The 18,204-nt window shown below is 37.6% G+C and overlaps 1 protein-coding gene across 13 annotated transcripts in view; it reads right to left on the reverse strand.

Annotated features, from left to right (window-relative positions):
- The window catches only part of DST (dystonin), a 496,251-nt gene that overhangs the window by 146,392 nt on the left and 331,655 nt on the right, over positions 1-18,204 (reverse strand). For 12 of the 13 annotated variants that reach the window (XM_058734319.1, XM_058734316.1, XM_058734317.1 and 9 more), the window contains 9 exons: positions 16,778-16,935; positions 16,102-16,280; positions 14,742-14,880; positions 13,789-13,982; positions 12,238-12,400; positions 11,434-11,517; positions 10,581-10,688; positions 9,956-10,054; positions 22-150 (listed from right to left, as the gene is read on the reverse strand). In XM_058734319.1, the coding sequence (XP_058590302.1) occupies positions 22-150; positions 9,956-10,054; positions 10,581-10,688; positions 11,434-11,517; positions 12,238-12,400; positions 13,789-13,982; positions 14,742-14,880; positions 16,102-16,280; positions 16,778-16,935 (1,253 nt within the window). Of the gene's footprint in view, positions 1-21; positions 151-633; positions 3,104-4,002; positions 6,721-9,955; positions 10,055-10,580; positions 10,689-11,433; positions 11,518-12,237; positions 12,401-13,788; positions 13,983-14,741; positions 14,881-16,101; positions 16,281-16,777; positions 16,936-18,204 lie in introns of those variants that run through there. The other variant, XM_058734315.1, reaches the window with a different exon arrangement.

The following is an 18,204-nucleotide window of genomic DNA, read 5'->3' on the forward strand; positions in this document are numbered from 1 at the left end:
AACTAGAACCTCAGTGAATACCTTTTGCTTAGAGAAGGGAGATTTTCCAGCCTTCTCGTCATCTCTCAATGTCTTGGTGATATTTGATACCCATTTCTGTAATTCTTTGGCTTTTTCAACATGTTCTTTCTTTTCTTCTTCCAGTGACTTCTGACAAGTGTGAGTGGTAAAAAAAAAATATATATATTCCAGTAAATGATTGAGCTATGAAACTGACCTCTCCACAGAAAACAAGAATGTAAAAATATTTTTTCATCACACCAGGTTACTGAGTATTTTATTCATTTCCTTAACCATGTTTATCACATCACATAGCAGATGTACTTCCAAAATGTTTATGGTGGCAAAGGAAGCTGTGACATTCTATAATCATCAGTCTAAACTCCCAGCTGGTCTACCAATATGACAAATAAACTCAATTTTATTCATGAAGCACTAGAAGATCTTTGAATTGCTGCCGCCTTTGCATTCGCATTACAATCACAATTGTCTTCACAGAAAAGTATCAAACAAGTGAAAGCTGAAAGAGGTGTGAATGTGTACATACATATGAAAAATACACAGAATGAAGAAAAATCTTTCCCCCTTTTCCAACACACAATGTTACTTTTAATTACAGAGTCCACCTGGAAATGGGAGATTGTGGTAAACATTTAATATGTAAAGAAAGTTACAATGTACAGAAAAATTAAAAACTTTTTCACTTTTCAAGGCCATCTGAAACACAATAGCTTCAGAGATGTGGGAACAAATTTACATCTTTCTCTTTGATTCTATGGTGCTTTTTGAGGTGCTCTTTCAATGAGTGTAATGGATCACTTAACAAATGGGAGCCCTAACCTCAGGCTGGATCTATTCAGTGACGAGGAATTCTGAAGAAAGGATGTTATGAACTTGCTGGAGTTCATCAAGTTTACCCCATATTCTAGATAAAATACCTTTTTTTTTTGGGGGGGGGGTAGACAAGACTAACCTAAAAGCCAAAGGAAACCATTTTGAAGAAGAGTAAATATTTTGTGACTCTCAATTTAAAAATTATTCTCTCTTCTGAACAGTCAGCCATTTCCAGCCCTCAAGAAATAAACAGCCCTTTTGAGTACGTGACATAGTTGCTAGACTGTCTCTTTAACTCATGTCATCATGCTCTGGACAGATATGAAGTAGACAGCATCACCCCCATGCACAGTTACTTAAACACGTGCTATTACGAAGAATAGTAAAGGCTAGAAATTCCCGTCATTAAAGGTTCAGATACTTCTAAGAGTTTAAGTCCTGTGTGGAAATCAAAATCAGCTTTTTCTAAAGCTTCTTTGTATGTCAACTTTCTTTTTGTTTGAGGGCATATTATATTTCTGACATGGGACTTTTGATCTTTGAGTTTCGTAGCAATGAAAACATCTATAATACCCACTTGCAGAGCCTCTTCTAGTGACAGCCGGGAATGAACCTGGGGCTCTATCAACCCCCCGGTCAAGTACTGGAATTCCAAACATCTCATTCCCATTTCCTTACTGATGATATTTGCATTCACAGCCTCCGCCACTGACATCACTTTGTTAGTGACGGGATGGCCGATCCCCGTGATTACTAAGTCACACTGTCGCAGCTGCTGGGCAAACCCCTCATCAACAAGGCCTCTGTGCAAAGCTTCTGCCACTCGGTACTTTTTGCCGGTGAGAGGATCAATTATGCCCCCTGTGCTGACTTGGGCTTCAAGGCATCTAAGGGCAGTAATCCGGTCGACCAAATTTCTGCGGGAGGCCTTTAGGACAGAGATCCTTTCCCCAGTAGTGGTCAGCCAGTACCCCGCAATAGGACTGTGCAAATCCTTCTTGGGAACCAGCCGGCTCAGCAGGGAGTCGGCAAGTTCTGTAAGTGTGATGAGCCCTTCCTGGTACTTTTTGACCAAGGCTTTGTCAATTGTTCCCTGCTCAATAGCCTCATTGATATTGAACTGTAATCCTGTTTTAGTATCGGTCAGCATATGAGAAGGATGCCCATAAGATTCAAAAAACGTGGCTTCCTTCCACTGATACTGTTGCCCTGAAAGCTCAAGATAGGTACTTTTGTCAATTAGGTTTCTCTGGAAAGCCTCATATGCAGTCAGTTCTGCTCCTGTTTTAATATCTACTACAGAAATCCTATGGGTCTTCCCTACATTGAGATTGGAAATGCTCCTCTCCCCGAAGGGAAACAGAAAGCACTGGCAATCTACATCAAACACACACATCCGCAGTAGTTCTGAGTAATAGAGAGCTTGCTTGTTATTGGGATTAGGAAAAACTCTCGTGTTGCTGGATGGCTCGTGTAAAAATTGAAGGATGGCATTATTTAACAAGCCTTGCTGCACAGCAACTTCGGGAGGAACGCGGATGCCTCTCACAGGGTCAATGACGCCCCCACTGGCAATTTGGGCCTCCAACATATGTTTACCTTTTTGTCTGTCAAGCATTCTATTTTCCATAGCTTGGAACACTGACAATGTCTTAGAAGAATATGAATACCCCAGGGCTGCCTTCTCTGCCTCAAGGAGTCTAATTTTGAATTCGGGGTCAATAACTCCTTCAAGGATGGCATCTTCAACAGAGTAGGTCTGACCTGAAATGGGATTGATGATAAAGCCCGTTGCGGCTTGAGCTTCTAAAAATGCTAAAGCCATCATTTTGTCTATTATGATGTTCTTGGCTGCCGAGGCAAATGAAATCTTTTCTTTTGTGGATTCTAGATAAAGCCCTGCAATTGAGGTGGCTCTCGTCAAAAACTTGCTAAGAGTTTTCTGAACTTCGCCAACGGTCTTGAGACCAAGTCGCAGCTGCTCTACTGTTTTCATGTCCAGAAGCTTAGCTTCAACCAACTGCCTGGCGGTCACAGTGTGCCGGAGACCTTGGAATTTAAATTCATCGTCCCTAACTGAACACACGTGATCGCCATCCAAATTCTGGAAGGTCTCTCGTTCTGAGCCTTTCTTAATAAACTCTCTCTGGAGTCCACCGGATGCTCTGCACCCTTCCAGCGTCCATTCTTCAGCACTGGGACCTGGGTTCTTTTCTTGTTTTAATGTGGTGACTTCTGTGTGCATATCATACTGCTTGCTCTTAGCTATCTGTAACAGGAATTCATGAGACGTTAAAGGCCATCTAAAGAACGTGACGTCACTTTACCCATCCTTAATCCAAATATACTTCCTACGATAACAAAAATAAGTAAAGAGAAGAAAATTTTCAAAACAAAGAGGGTTCAGGGACAAGTAATATTATTTTGAGAGTGTGAGGTTTACCTGGATGACAATAAAGGTGTTAAAATGGTATGTTTAGGGACACCTGGTTGGCTCAGTCAGTAGAGTGTGTGACTCTTGATCTTGGGGTTTTAAGTTCGAGCCCCACATTGGGTATAGAGATTACTTAAAAATAAAATCTTAAAAAAATGAAATGTTTAAAAAAGATGAAATGTGTCCCCAGAAACTGTTAGAAATTAAAGCGAACTTCTTGGTTTTCCTAGCTTTTAAAACAAACAAAAAAACATTCTTCAGGGGTGCCTGGGTGGCTCAGTCGTCCGACTCTTGGTTTCAGCTCAGGTCATGACCCCATGGTTCCAGAGGCTGAACCCTGGGGCCGACTCTGTGCTGATAGCATGAAGCCTGATTGAAATTCTCTCTCTCCCCCTCTCTCTCTGCCCCTCCCCTGCTCACGCATGTGTGCACTGGCTCTCTTTCTCAAAATAAACATTCAAGAAAAAAATGTCCATCGGAATATAATACCATAGATGTCACAGTATAACTATTACATTTGTGTATTTGATCTCAAACATTTAAAAACTAAAGAATGATAATTTGTAGTAAAGATTCAAGTCAATCACTAGAAAATGATAGCATTAGTTTCTGCCAGAACTACAAAGGGCCAATCTTGCTCAATGTTATTAAAAAATTTAGTGTAGCAGAGAAAGAAAACACAAGAGGAAACTTGACATGAGGTAGTTGATAAGGTCTCAGAATCCAGAGTATACCTCTAAGGGGGCCAAAAGCTTCGCCAGGTCCATTGCACATTTGTCATCCTGATACCTAACCGGTGGCCTGGAATTGTACAGAGCTTCATCTCTTATCTTCTCGATTTCTGACAGTTTTGTAATAGGGTTTGCCTCATCGAAAGTTATCTGTAATTCAGTGCTTGTCTGCGAAAAATACTCAGAGTAACACTGCTGGCTTTTCTCTTTCTCAAGCGGTGCCCCTGATGGCCAGAATTGGACTTCCTTTGGTATCTGGTCAACAACCCGATGTTGCCATTTTTCCTCTGATTGCTGTGACTCTCGTGTCCTTCTCAGCAATGGAGATCGGGTCGCTGGGCGAAGCTGCCCCGTGTTCCTACAGGACAGTTCTCCGGTGTGCTGACACTCCTTTACTGCCATCTCAAAATCCGGTTTGAAGGTACAGTCTTTGGCTGGGTTCTTTTTTTGGATTTCACACTGGAGCAAAACTAACTGATGCTCGTGTTCCTTTATCTGCTGATCCATCTTTTGCTTCAGGCGTTCAACTTCACGTTTCTGGGCTACCAGCTCATCTTCAAGTTTCCGGCACTTTTGGTAATGATTTGCTTCCACATTCTGCCCTCGTTGCATTTGCTCACGATACTGCTGAAGCTGTCTTTCAAGTTCTCTAATACTTGTCTCACACAGCTTGGCGTTCTCTTGAGCCCTGCAGTTTTCTTGCTGGAGAGACACAAAGTCAAGCTGGATGCCTGAGATATCCTTTTCAGTGATAACTTTGGAGTCCATTAACTTTTCCATCTTTTTCCGAAACTCCTCTGCTGAGCGTTTGAACTTGTCAGATTCCTCCTGAAACAGAAGCATCTTTCTGTGGGTCATCTGCTCCTCTATGGTCTTTAAGTGCAGCTCGTCTTGTACCTGTTTCAACCTGTTATTTAACTCCTGCACCTGAGCCTGCTGCAGCTGTACCTTCTGCTCCCCTCGTCGCTTCTCCTCTTTGGAAGCGGTCAGCTCTGCACTCAGGTTTCTAACCTCCTTCTCAGTATTCTGGATGATAATGTTCTGCTGGTCACACTTTTGCTTAAATTCACTGACTAAATTTTGACTTTTGGCCAGGTCTTCTTCGAGGCATTTAATTTTTCTATGGAAATCCTGTTCTGTTTTTGTCTGCTTATGCAAGTGTTCGTTTGTGTTGCGTAGCTGATCTCTAAAACCATCTGCCTGAATTTTCAGGGCCTCACATCTTTGCTGGATAGCCTGTTTCTCTAAAACCACGTTCGCCGATTCGGCCTGAATTCTCTGCATCATTAACTTGGTTTCATTATTCTGCCTCGTGAGCTCATCGACCTTTTGTTTTAGCGTTTCTGCACACTCATTACTTTTCTTCAATTCTTCGTTAAGCTTCTGGATCTTATCATTATTTTCTTTTTCAGCTTTAATGTTTTGGAGCAACTGTGCATGGCTTTTCTCAAACTGTTCTTTTAGATGATCCGACTTTCTCTGGCAGAATCGTACTCTTTCATTAGAGGATTCCTTCTCAGCCTGAAGAGAATTCACTTGTGAATTTAAATGCTGAATATCTCTCTCCGCCACAGCACGGGTCCTAGTGATCCTGTCTACTTCTCTTTGCAGCTTCCCTTTTTCCTGTTGAAGACATTCTAATTCCAGTTCATAATTGTGCTTTATTTTCTTAAGATCATTAGCTTCCTGCAAAACTTCTTCAGCTTTGTCTGTGGTTTGGTTCAACTGCCTACTAAGTTCTCTGAGCTGTTGAGAATACCCTTCCTCCACCTGATCCTTCCTTTCCAACTCTAACTTCAGGCACTTCAGCGTATTATTTGTTTCATCCAGTTTTTCTTTTAGCAAACGAGCCTTTTCCTCAGATGAAGTTTTTTCAAGCTGAAGGGCACTGAGTTCGTACTTCAGCTCTCTCATGTCTTTTTCGGCCTTTCTATTGGCGACAGTTAGCTCATCTACCTGCTGTTTGAGTTCTTCTGTTTTCTGTTTGTCTGCTGTTCCCCTGTATGACGTAGCCTGGGCGACCGCACAGGCAGGCGACGTGTTTTCTCTACACGAATACTGCATTTCAGTTATTCTTCTTCTCGCTTCCCGTTCAATTTTCTGCTTTTCTTTCAACTGTTCCTCTGCTATCTGTTTTTGAAATGTTAGGTCTTTTTCCATCTGCTTTATCAGCTTCAAGAGTTCCTCCTCGTTGTCTCTCTTTCTTCTCAATTCTTCCATCAATTTATTTTTTTGTTGTTCCAGGTCATTGAGACTCGAATCTTTTCTTTTAAGATGATCTTCCAGGGTCCTCCTGGTGAAGGTGTTCTCCTCTAACTGGTTCCGGAAGTTCAGGAGGTTTTCTTCCACTGCTGCCCTCTTGGCCTCGGCCTCCAGGGTGAGCCTTCGCACCCGCTCCAGCTCCCGTTCTGCAGCCTCCTTCTCCCTCACGATGGTCTCCAGCTCCCTGCGGTACTGCTTGGCCTCACTCTCAGCCCTGATTTTCTGCAGAGCAATGTCTTCTACATTTCTCTGCTGCTTTCTCAATTCATTTTCTGCAGCCTCCTTGACCTTTGGAAGTTCTTCCTCTGCTCGAGACTTCTGCTTCTTTAGTTCAGCTACCATTCTCTCCAATTCACTTATCTTTCCCGTAAGTTTGCTATTCTCAATCATTGTTGCCTTTTGACGCTGAAGCAGATCTGAATATGCCCCATGTTCAGAAGTCTCCTTACACTTTTTAATCTACAAGAGATGTTTAAAAGTGTCAAAGTGTTCTATTCAAATTTATCCACAAAAACCTGAAGCGATGCTCATAAAAGTACTTATAAAAACAAGGGAAACAAATCGCAGAACAAGCACCACCACCACCACCACCACCTTCCAGAGAGGAAGCTTCAGAAAGCTGGCAATGGGAAAAGCGAAAAAAAAAATCCTTCATGTCAGGTTTGCTAACCCAAAGAATCTTTTCTTGTCTCTCAAGAACAATTTCATTTTAAAAATTAGCTAGGCTCAAGATTTTACAGCAAGAAAGGAGGGACCTCACGAAACATACAGCATGACCCCAACCTTTTACAGATGAGGACACTGAGGTGCAGGGAGGTCAAATACTTTTGAAAACCCTCACAACAGGTGAGTGACAAAGTGGGAAGTAAGACTCACAACGGCGCCCTTTCAGCTTTCACTCACAACTTAGTCCTACAAGCTAAGAACATAAAGGAACCGAATGACAATTAAAAATTTAGTTTCCAATATGTCACCCAATGGAAATTTAAAATGATATTTACATCTCTCTGTTTTATGGTTAAAGAAACGAAATATAGAGTTTTGGTACTACTTTAAAGAGTCAAAACAAGAAATAACACCTAACATGGGGAAGGAGGAAAATTATATAAAAACTTGTAATTTCTCAAGCCAAATTCCTTATTTGTTTATACTTGACTTATTATGACAATTATAATAATCAGAGTTGCTAATGCAAAGGCAGCTATAGTCCCTTTAGAAAAGATGTGCTTCATATACTCACAGATTTTGTTGTTGTTGTTAATGACATGTCTCATATGAATCCACCTTGACAAGTACCTTTAGATACTCCATAAATATAAAGATATTTGTTAAATACAAATGCTTTTAAAAATATAATTAGGGAGTCAGCTCCAATGTATAGAATAAAAAAAAATTATTTTTCAAATGATAGAAGAATCAGTCTCAGCTAGGAGGAATACATTCTGCATTGACTACAGGACTACATGATCAGGGCTAGTATATAATTCCAATTTAGTTTCTCTTTATTAATACCATAAGACTATTAGTTTCATATCACTAACTCAAAATTATCATAATTAGAATCAATTTAAACAGGAGTAGAAAAATTATTATAGGTAGATTTTTTTTTTCTTTGAGAGGCTTTGGTGAATTTTAAGAATTTAATTTACATCATAGACCACACATCTTAATCCACTTCTTCTAATTTTTGATCCCCAATAATTTTGACAAGAATATCCGTTGTTTCCTGCTAACCTAAATATGGTTTCTCCTAATAAGAATATGAATATAAAAACAAATCTCATCACAACCTGCAAAAATTAGTGCTCTATTTTATTTTGTCATCAGGATCAACTGGTGACACTGAATCATGCTATCTGCTTAAATATCAAATTTTCAGTATTTTTTTTGAGGTAATTTCTGTTTTTTTTTTTTTTTCATCTCAATTCCTTATCAAAATCTTTTAAAACTTAGCTGTTGCTAAGAGGTTTTGAGCTGTTTTTTTCTTCTGTCATGTTCTGAGGTTAGAAAAATGAAAAGTCAGAAAGGACATGCTGTCCTTTAATCCCATCAATTAATGCTTGATATGTTTTTCTCTCAACACAGATTAGAAAATCTCTTTATCCATCTAATACCCATTATACTCCACTAACATTTCTTTAGTTGGGTTTCATCTTTTGAAATTAACTTGTATCCCTCTTTGATTTTATGTTTATTATTTAAAAAATTCTGCTATCAGACCAAGACATCCAATGTAAGTCTTTGCAGACTGTTTCCTGGGTCTGAAAACCGAACTATGCATCTTTTATAAAATGCTGCATTAATATGATCCTTTACTGGTGAATTTTTAATCAGGAATGTGTTCTATCTATTTTGAGTTACAGTCCCTGCATGGTCCTCCATAAACTCTACTGTTTTGACTTTCAATCCAATATGAATCTTTTACATTTCAAAAGATGACAAGCCTAATTTGTATATTATCTCAGGCTTTCTGAAATATTTTTTGGTTCTATCAACTTCTAGTATTATACCTCATCAGATAAACTAAGCAAAGTGGCTCATGTATGTGCAAATCACATATACACTATTAAGAAAGAAAACGACTTATATTTAACTACTAAATATGCAATCTAAAAGATCTACATATCATTTTAAGTGGAATCATAGCTCTCAAAAACTAAAAAGGTAAAAAAAAATTATAGATGTTCTTTCACTGATGAGAGATGTATACTGATTATTTGGTCACAAATATTCTGGTTCTCCTTTCTAAGTGCAAAGAAATCTAGTTATAAAGACTTGCAATTAGCTACGTTAGTGAATTAGTTGCAGAAAACTGTTAACTCTGAACAGACTAAAATAGTAGACAATAAAGTAACATCTATTAGACATTCACTACCATTTACATTCTCTCATTATAAGAAGTGTTAACACTAAGTATAATCATCTTCAGAATTATCAACAGCCTAATTTAAAACAGCTAATGCCTCACAATTTATTTAGCATTCTGTCTACTATTTTTGTCTGTTCTGAGGTTAGGCATAGAAAACACATTAAGATAATAAAGCATAGCATTATTCCTTCAAAATTAGATACAACAACTTTTTATGACAATGTATTTTCATCAACTGCTTGCTCTACTTCTGAATATATTTTGTGAATGTGGAATAAAAACACAGAAATCCTCCAAATTAGAATGGTACTTAGTCTTTTCACCATTCACCATAGATCTTTAGGAAAAATCAAAATAAAAACCTCCACAATTCTTAAAAAGTAGTATCATTTTGTGCAAAAACCTGTTTCTTTTAAATTGATTGATTTTATGTTTTAAATCCTTAAAGATGTAAATCACTTTAAAATGCTTAAGAGAAATGTGTTTAAGTAGTATTTCTGTAGACATTTTAACCGTAGTAACTATACTTCAAAGAAGTATACTTCTCAAATGTGAGAAAAAATGAAAAAAATTCTGCCAAACTACCAACATTCCATAATTTAAATAGAGCCATGACTCTAATAATATTAGCATCTTAGAATGAAGATCAACAATGTCTTCCCTATTCGAGAGAATCTTAGAAACAAACCAAAAAATCCTAGGCCTCTACTCTTTCTCATTGTGATTTTCTAATTAAATAATTACTTCTCAACCATGTACAGTTTTTTTTGTTTTCCCAAAAATATTATAGTTCCTTTTAGTTAGCTGTTCATAGTTAATGGTTACCTCCTCCTCTTCCAGCCTCTTTAATGAATCACCAGCAAACTTAATATATTGTGTCATGAGGGTGACCAGAGCAGTATATCGGGTCCTTAGGTCCATGAACTGCAAATAATGAAATAAATAATAAAAACACAATCTCCAGTGGCTCTAAGCGAGTTTAATGAATGTTGATTAATAATTATAACATTAGGCTTTGTGACGGTAAAATACACAACTGCCCAATAGTGGTAAGTAGGCAGGAATGAGCTTCTTACTGCTGTGCAAACCATACTACATGACAATTCTCCTCTAAATGTAATGATGAAGTACATTTATAATTCTCTGTAATTAATACTTAATCTTGGAATAAAGCTTTTCGAAGGATTTTCTAGAACCCTTAATAAAATGTATTGTTTTAGGTAGAGAGTTTCTTTTTTGGGACAAGGAAAAAAGTTCTGGAAACGGGCAGTGGTCATGTTTGCAAAACACTGTGAATATACTGAGTGCCACTGAACTGCACACTTAAAAATGATTAGAATGGTACATTTCCTATTATATATATTCTACTACAATACAAATAGATAATTATAATTCTTTCAGTAGTGTTTCTCTCTTTTATGTCCCCTCCCTTCTTTCATGCTTTTACTACCTCTTGAATAATAAGATCTGCTGAGCTCTGCATTCTTCGGCGTTTCACTGGAGATTTTTGTTGTGAATCTACCATGGCCCGGTAGGTCATTGTTTGTAATTCATAGTCCTGTATAATGGAGTCAATAAGACTAAATTATTTAAAGCAAAGCATTGACACTTCATTCTACAGTGACTCGGTGACTCGATACAGAGAAATGGAACCTAGTTTCACTGAGCAACATTACGAAATTACTGCAAAACTACACTTTTAGGAATCTATCTAATCCTGGAATGTTTCCAAGGTGGTAATAAAAATAAGAAATATTTAGGGTGATCAGAAAAGTTTCCTAGGTCTCTTTAGAAGTTCATGGGAACATTTAGTTACAATATGCTAGTTATATTCAGTCTCCCTTTCCTCTGGCTGGGCAATGGAAGAGTAGGTCTGATGGCTAAAGCCCAGGCATTGTCAACAGCTTCAAAACATGGGAACTGTCTCCTAAGAAAGTCAAGCTCTTCCAGGGAATATTCTAGCAATAGTAAAGGAGACAGACAGAGAGAGAGAAAGAGAGAGACAGAACATACACAAACATGCACAAAATGATTAAAAAAAAAAAAAAAAAAACAATTTCAGAGCTATGCATTTATTCTGGGGTGTCGTGTGTGATTGGGAGAAAATGAATGAACCCGAGGCTGACGTGTGCCTCACGTGTCACAAAGAATTATTAGGTAAGTGTCACAGGGTTCAAATGAAGATTCTCTGTTTTTACTTTTTAACACAGTGAAATTATTTGCAGAGGCTTTTTTTTCTTCAGTATTTTGTTGAATCACATACCTGAACATTGAACTTGATGCAAGTAACTGAATTTTCTTACCTTCACTGTAGTTGAGTACTGTTCTGCATATTTTTGACACTCATCCATTTTGCTCTGTTTCATTTCTATTTCGGACACCAGCATCTATAAACACATAGAGTTTAGAAGAAAGAGAACAAGGAACTCTATGCTATTTAACCACTAAAATGCTCAGGAGCTAAGAAATAACCATACCCTTTAATAATAAAGCTCTTTAGTCCTTTGTACTTAGTATGTAGTGAGGCAAATTACAAACTTCTAGATTAAGCCACATAAGTGACCCAGCCTCAGGGGGCTTCCAAAGCAAAAATTACTAAACTCCCCAGGAATTATCCAAAAGTGGACTTGAAGGCCTTGCCCCCCCCCCCATTCCTGATCAAAGTGGAACTGGACACTACTGTCCCCTCAAGATGGAACAGAAATCTCAAAGAATTCAATTCTCTGTCAAACGTGGCTGTTTAATTTTCTACAGACACTAGCCATTTTTATTTATTTAAGATACTGCAAAACTATTGTGGCCACCAAAGTGCCAAAGAGATTTCCATACTAATGATTAAATGACCATACTTATGAGTAAATGATTAAATTTGAACACTGTCCCAACATGCTATTTTCTAATGCCTTATATTTTCAAAAACGACTTCCAAGAAATCAAAGTATGTGATGGATGTAAGTTTGGACTATAGGATTTTAATGTTTATGATTTACTCCTTACCTTCCTCCAGATAGTTGCTGGCTTTTTCTTTTAACAAGGTAAAGGAAGATAAGGATCATGACTCACCAAATGCAGGCACAACCTTAGTATAAGGAACTGTTTTTACATACCTTCTGTTGATTCAACTGTGTGGCTAGAGTTTTACTATTTTCAGGCTGATTTTCCTGAATTTTTCTCTGGGTAGTTTCAACTTGCTGGATCCAATCATCTAAAGGGTGATAAGTATCTCTATAGTACTTCAGTGATTTGCCAATGCCTTCTAAATCCCGTAACCTAAGAGAATAAAAACAAGATACTCATAGTTTCCAACATTATCCCTTAAGAGAGTGCAAGGTATAGTGAGACACACAACGCACTAGGTACAACAATAGGGATAAGTGTAAAGAATTCAAGGCCTATCTCCAAGGGACTCATTCCATACTGGCTTAGGTTGAATATAAACATTTTGTCTTGGGGTTGTACAACTTAGTAGTTCTGATTTTTCTAGGTTCAAGCCCAACAGACTAAAGCTAAAAATCAAGAAAATTGGAAACTTAACCATAATTATTATCAATTGGCATATCTTAAATACCCAAAGCTTGCATCCAATGGCAGTTCTCTTTTGAAATAATGACAAAGTATTTCAATGGATGGTTCAACATGGACTCAGAGAGTGCTTTCTAGGAAGTGTGAGAAAAAAACAAACAAACCTCAGTTTCTACGATTTTAAGAATACTACATTAAACATTTACTACATAACACATATTTTACAGAAATTAGATAACATATATTTGGACATAATTTTACTTCTCAAGAATGGCCCTGTATTATAAAAGCACTTTATTGGCATTAATATAAACATTACAATGAATGATAAAGGACAGGACTTGATTTCCTTTAAGATGAGCCCTAAAACCATCCCATTTGCTTTCACTTTTTTACTTCAGTCACTGGGTGAATGATTTCAACTTTCTTGCAACCTAAATTAAAATGAACATCAGGTCATTACAATCGCTTTATACTTCTTAGGTGTAGTATAGATTGATTCATACAGCCCTCTCAAACACATGATCCATGTTCTTACTAAGTCTTGGTTATTTGAATATTGTACGTTGGTAATAACTCATAGAACTTATTTTTTTCCTTCAGAAAAGACAAGTAGATTTACTATACAAATGCCAGAATACATCAGCAGTTTTAACAAAATAGAGTTAAGGGGCTCCTGGGTGACTCAGATGGTTAAGCATCCAATTCTTGATTTTGGCTCAAGTCATAATCTCAGGGTTCATGAGTTTGAGTCCCACATCGGTCTCTCTGCTGCCAGTACGGAGCTTGATTAGGATTCTCTCTCTCTCTTTCTCTCTCTCTCTCCCACTCTCTGCCACTCCCCCACTCTCCTTCTCCCACACTCTCTCTCTCAAAATAAACATTGAAAACATTTTTTAATTAAAAGAGTTGAAAAACATTTATTTTGAAGTTAACTGTCTTGCTAAAGTCCACCAAAACAAAAAAATATAATTAGATAGAGCCCTTGCAATTAATCAAATTAACTATATATGGAAAGTAACTCTGTGAAATTAACTATATATGAAGTTTTAAAAAACCTAGTAACTTTAGATTTTACTAGAACACAAGGATAAACATTACATCTGTGCTGAAACTGAACACAAGAGGATACTAACCTGTTGTCAATCTGAACATGAATATTTTGCCACCTTTCAACTAATTGGTCTGCTTTTTCTTTGTGCCAGTCAAAATCAAGGTCCCGTTCTTTATAGGTTTTAAACATTTCATCACTGATGGCTTTAGCTTTCTGCAACTCATCCTCTAATGCATGGAATACCTCTCTCTTTTCATCTACTTCAGACCTCCATTGCTAAAATACATTAATGGGTCAAAGTTATAAAAATGTGTCAACCACTCACTAGGCAAACACACTCTTTACCTAATTTTACAATTTATGTACAAATGACTGATATAAAATAAAATAAAGGAAAGACTATCTTTCATAAACAAAAATAATATATTAGTTTGAACCATATGAAATCATCAATATCTGACTGCACTTTGATCTTTAAAAAAAGCAATTTTATAAAGTTCAGCCTAAAATAATTTGCATATCAATAAAACAAAATTAAGCAAGACTATTTCTTAAGTATCTACTAATCTCATTGGTTAAAAGTGAATACTTGCATTAAAAATCAAAGAGACCATTTTTCACTCCTTCGCAATAATTTTGTACTCATGCTTTATACATAGAAATATCAATACAAACAAGTACAATTACCTGTCTACTTCCCTTCTTGAATTAACTCCTCTACTTACATCCTTAATGTCTTAACTGCCTCTTTCAGCAAGAGAATCTACTAAAAATAATATAATTTTTAGCTTCAACTCCTTTTGCTCACATGAATTGATTATAAAAAGCTATTATCAAAAAGATGCAAATTTCAAACGAGAAAAACTATCCACAAACTAAAAATGACTCATTTATGCTAAGGTATGGCTATAGAGAGATATGAAATGAAATGAATATAAATATATTCAAATTAAGTTATTTACTTAATGTTTGAAGATCCAGGTGCTGGAGACATAAAGTATGACCTTACAAAAGAGCCAGAAGTGAGACACATACCTTTAAGGTACTTATTAGATTCTCAATATTATTCTTGTCAGCTATAACTGCTTCCTCTTCACACAGTTTAGTTTCATAGAGTTTTACAAGGGCTTCTGCTGCTTGAGTGTTTTTCAACACCAAATTAACAGTTTTCAGTCTAAAAAAGAGAATGCAACAACAGCTTCCTATTAGTAAATGTTTATTTTCCAATAACACAGTCCTGATGCACCATAATGATGCACGATACAGCTGTTCTTCATCTTGCAGCACTGAGACATTTACTACGAGATCAACATTCAACTAACTCTCTTCTTTTTTTTTTTTTTTTCCAACGTTTTTTATTGATTTTTGGGACAGAGAGAGACAGAGCATGAACGGGGGAGGGGCAGAGAGAGAGGGAGACACAGAATCGGAAACAGGCTCCAGGCTCCGAGCCATCAGCCCAGAGCCTGACGCGGGGCTCGAACTCACGGACCGCGAGATCGTGACCCGGCTGAAGTCGGACGCTTAACCGACTGCGCCACCCAGGCGCCCCACAACTAACTCTCTTCTTAATGGAGGGCATGTGCTTTCATGCCCTGCCCTGCAAATGCTTTTTTGCAAGAGATTGCAACATAAGGTGGTCTTCTTTCAAACCTTATTTAGACCAAGCTCTAGAGGAAAAAATACTATGGGCTCCAACAGATGGGGGATTAAAACTATGGGCAAAATGTGGGAACACCTGTCCACATATGCTCTAATCTGAGGCACATTTCCTTTCAATATGAAGCATAATAAACCCATGGAAATATTTAGTATATTTGTTATTAAAACAAAAAAGGGAGTATTTACTTTCATAAAGATGAATGTTTTAAATGAACAGCATATGTATATAGGACAGTTGTATGAAGCAAATTTTTAAAAAAATTTTTTTAATGTTTATTTATTTCTGAGACAGAGAGAGACAGAGCATGAGTCGGGGAGAGGCAGAGAGAGAGGAAGACACAGAATCCGAAACAGGCTTCAGGCTCTGAGCTGTCAGCACAGAGCCCAACGTGTAGCTCGAACTCACAAACCATGAGATCATGACCTGAGCCGAAGTCGGTCACTCAACTGACTGAGCCACCCAGGCACCCCATGAAGCAAATTTATATTAAGACAGTGGTTACAGGGGTGCCTGGGTGGCTCAGTAGGTTGGGTATCCGACTCTTGGTTTCTTCTCAGGTCATGACCTCACGGTTTTGTGGATTTGAGCCCAACACTGGGCTCTGTGCTGGCAGCATGGAGCCTGCTTAGGATTCTCTCTCTTCCCCCTCTCTGCCCCTCCCCCACTCACACTCTCTCTCTCAAAATAAACTGTAAAAAAATAAAAATAAATAAAAAGACAGAGATTACATACTTATCTATGTAAGTGGAAGACATAGAATAGACTTGGTTCATGTTCTGAATGACCACACCGAGCTCAGACCGTAAGGTGGGCACTGATGCAGAGGTTGCTGCTTGACTGAAAAATTCTTCACATTTATTTGTGATTGTTCCCAAATCATCTTTAAGTCGCTCCAGCTCTTTCTTTAGTTTCTATAAAACAGAGAATAAACATAGGTATTGGGCTATCACTCCAGATGGGGCATCTTTCCTAAAACAGTTTAAAAACACACAATTTACATTATAATCACTGACTTAAAAAGCTACATATTCTTTACTTTTTCTTTATCATGGAAAGTAAGCCACAGCATTCAAGTCTCATAATCAGTAATTCCCTTACTGCCCATCTCCTTGGGCACAAATATCTAACTCTGTGCTTCTGCATTCAGCAGGTGGTCAATAAACGTATGATGACTTTCACTATGACAAGTCCAGTAAGAGGGTACACATTTCTACATTTACTGGAGTCAAATATAGAACTGAATTACAGAATCCTGCTTCACAATAAGAAATAAACACATAATGAGATCTCACAACGTGACCAGTGGGCAAAGCTGAGCATATGAAGTCACCGGAGTTTGACAATGAAGGTCACCGAGACAGTAATTTACCTTAAGTTAATTCTGTCCCAACACATTTACGAATCTCACCTCCTGCTCGGTGATTCTGAACACACTTTCATGCAAATCATCTCTTTCCAGTGGAGTGCGGATCTGTCTAATCAACCGATCTTCGCAACTCTCTAACCGAAGTCTAATGTTTCGAACTTCAGAGATATACAGGTTATACACAGATTCCTCTTGCTCCTCTGTGAACGTAAATGTAATGTTTAGAAAACACCTTGTTTTCCGTCTTCTGGATGCTGCTGTTCGTATCCTAATGTGGCAGTGTTACTACTACTGGGACAAGGCTGGTCGAACTACTACTGTTACCAGGCATTCACCAAAATCCCACCCTAAAGATATAAATCTTGAAATAGTGGACATCACAGTTTATGAACAGTTAATAATATTTCCCCCAAAAGTGCCAATTTCTGATTTATTTTTTAATGTTTTATTTATTTTTGAAAGAGAGAGAGTGAGAGTACACAAGTGGGGAAGGGACAGAGAGAGAGGGAGACACAGAATCTGAAGCAGGCTCCAGGCTCCGAGCTGTCAGCACGGAGCTGATGCAGGGCTCAAACCCAAGAACTGTGAGATCATGACCTGAGTCAAAGTCAGATGCTTAACTGAATGAGCCACCCAGGTGCCCCGCCAATTTCTGATATGATGTCCAAGGAAAGTAAATGTATTATGCTGTTTTATGATCACAAAAATATGAATTATATTAGCTGCAGATTAATGTTTTAAATTAAAAACCCTTAAAAATGAAAGGTAGGTAAAGAATTTGTTAATGTTTTAAAAAAAATTTTAATAGATTACTAATAAATTCTTTTGTCTCTAGGTAATATCAAAAGATTTCAGAATAAAATATATATTTAACAAAAGTTAACTAGCTCTAGAGGGTTAACTTCCTCTAAACCCTGTATAAAATCCAGTTTGGATTATGGGAACTCTCTGTACCTTCCTCTCAATTTTACTATGAATCTAAAACTGCTCCAAAAGATAAAGTTTAAAAAAAAAAAAAAATCCAGACTCAGTACAGAGAAAAATGACTGAAACTAAAAGATCATTCAGAACATTGCATTACAAAATAGTGACAATACTGGAGGATGCCTGGGTGGCTCAGTGTCTTAAGTGCCTGACGTTGGCTCAGGTCATGATCTCAGGGCTTGTGGGTTCAACCGCCACGTTGGGCTCTGTGCTGACAGCTCAGAGTCTGGAGCCTGCTTTGGATTCTGTGTCTCCCTCTCTCTCTGCCCCTCCCCTGCTTGTGCTCTGTCTCTGTCTCTCTCAAAAATAAATAAAAATTTAAAAAATTTAAAAAAAAAAGAAAGGAAATGCTGAAAAGCCAATGTGTTAAGAATTCACCATTTGTCATATTATTTGGTGGGCATTTTTTAATTAGTTGATCATTTAGAAACAAATGAACGTCTCTTGTATCTTCCTACCACAAACATACTTTTAATTTCTATGTC

This window comes from Neofelis nebulosa, chromosome 6 (assembly GCF_028018385.1).
Source record: "Neofelis nebulosa isolate mNeoNeb1 chromosome 6, mNeoNeb1.pri, whole genome shotgun sequence".
NCBI lineage: Eukaryota > Metazoa > Chordata > Mammalia > Carnivora > Felidae > Neofelis > Neofelis nebulosa.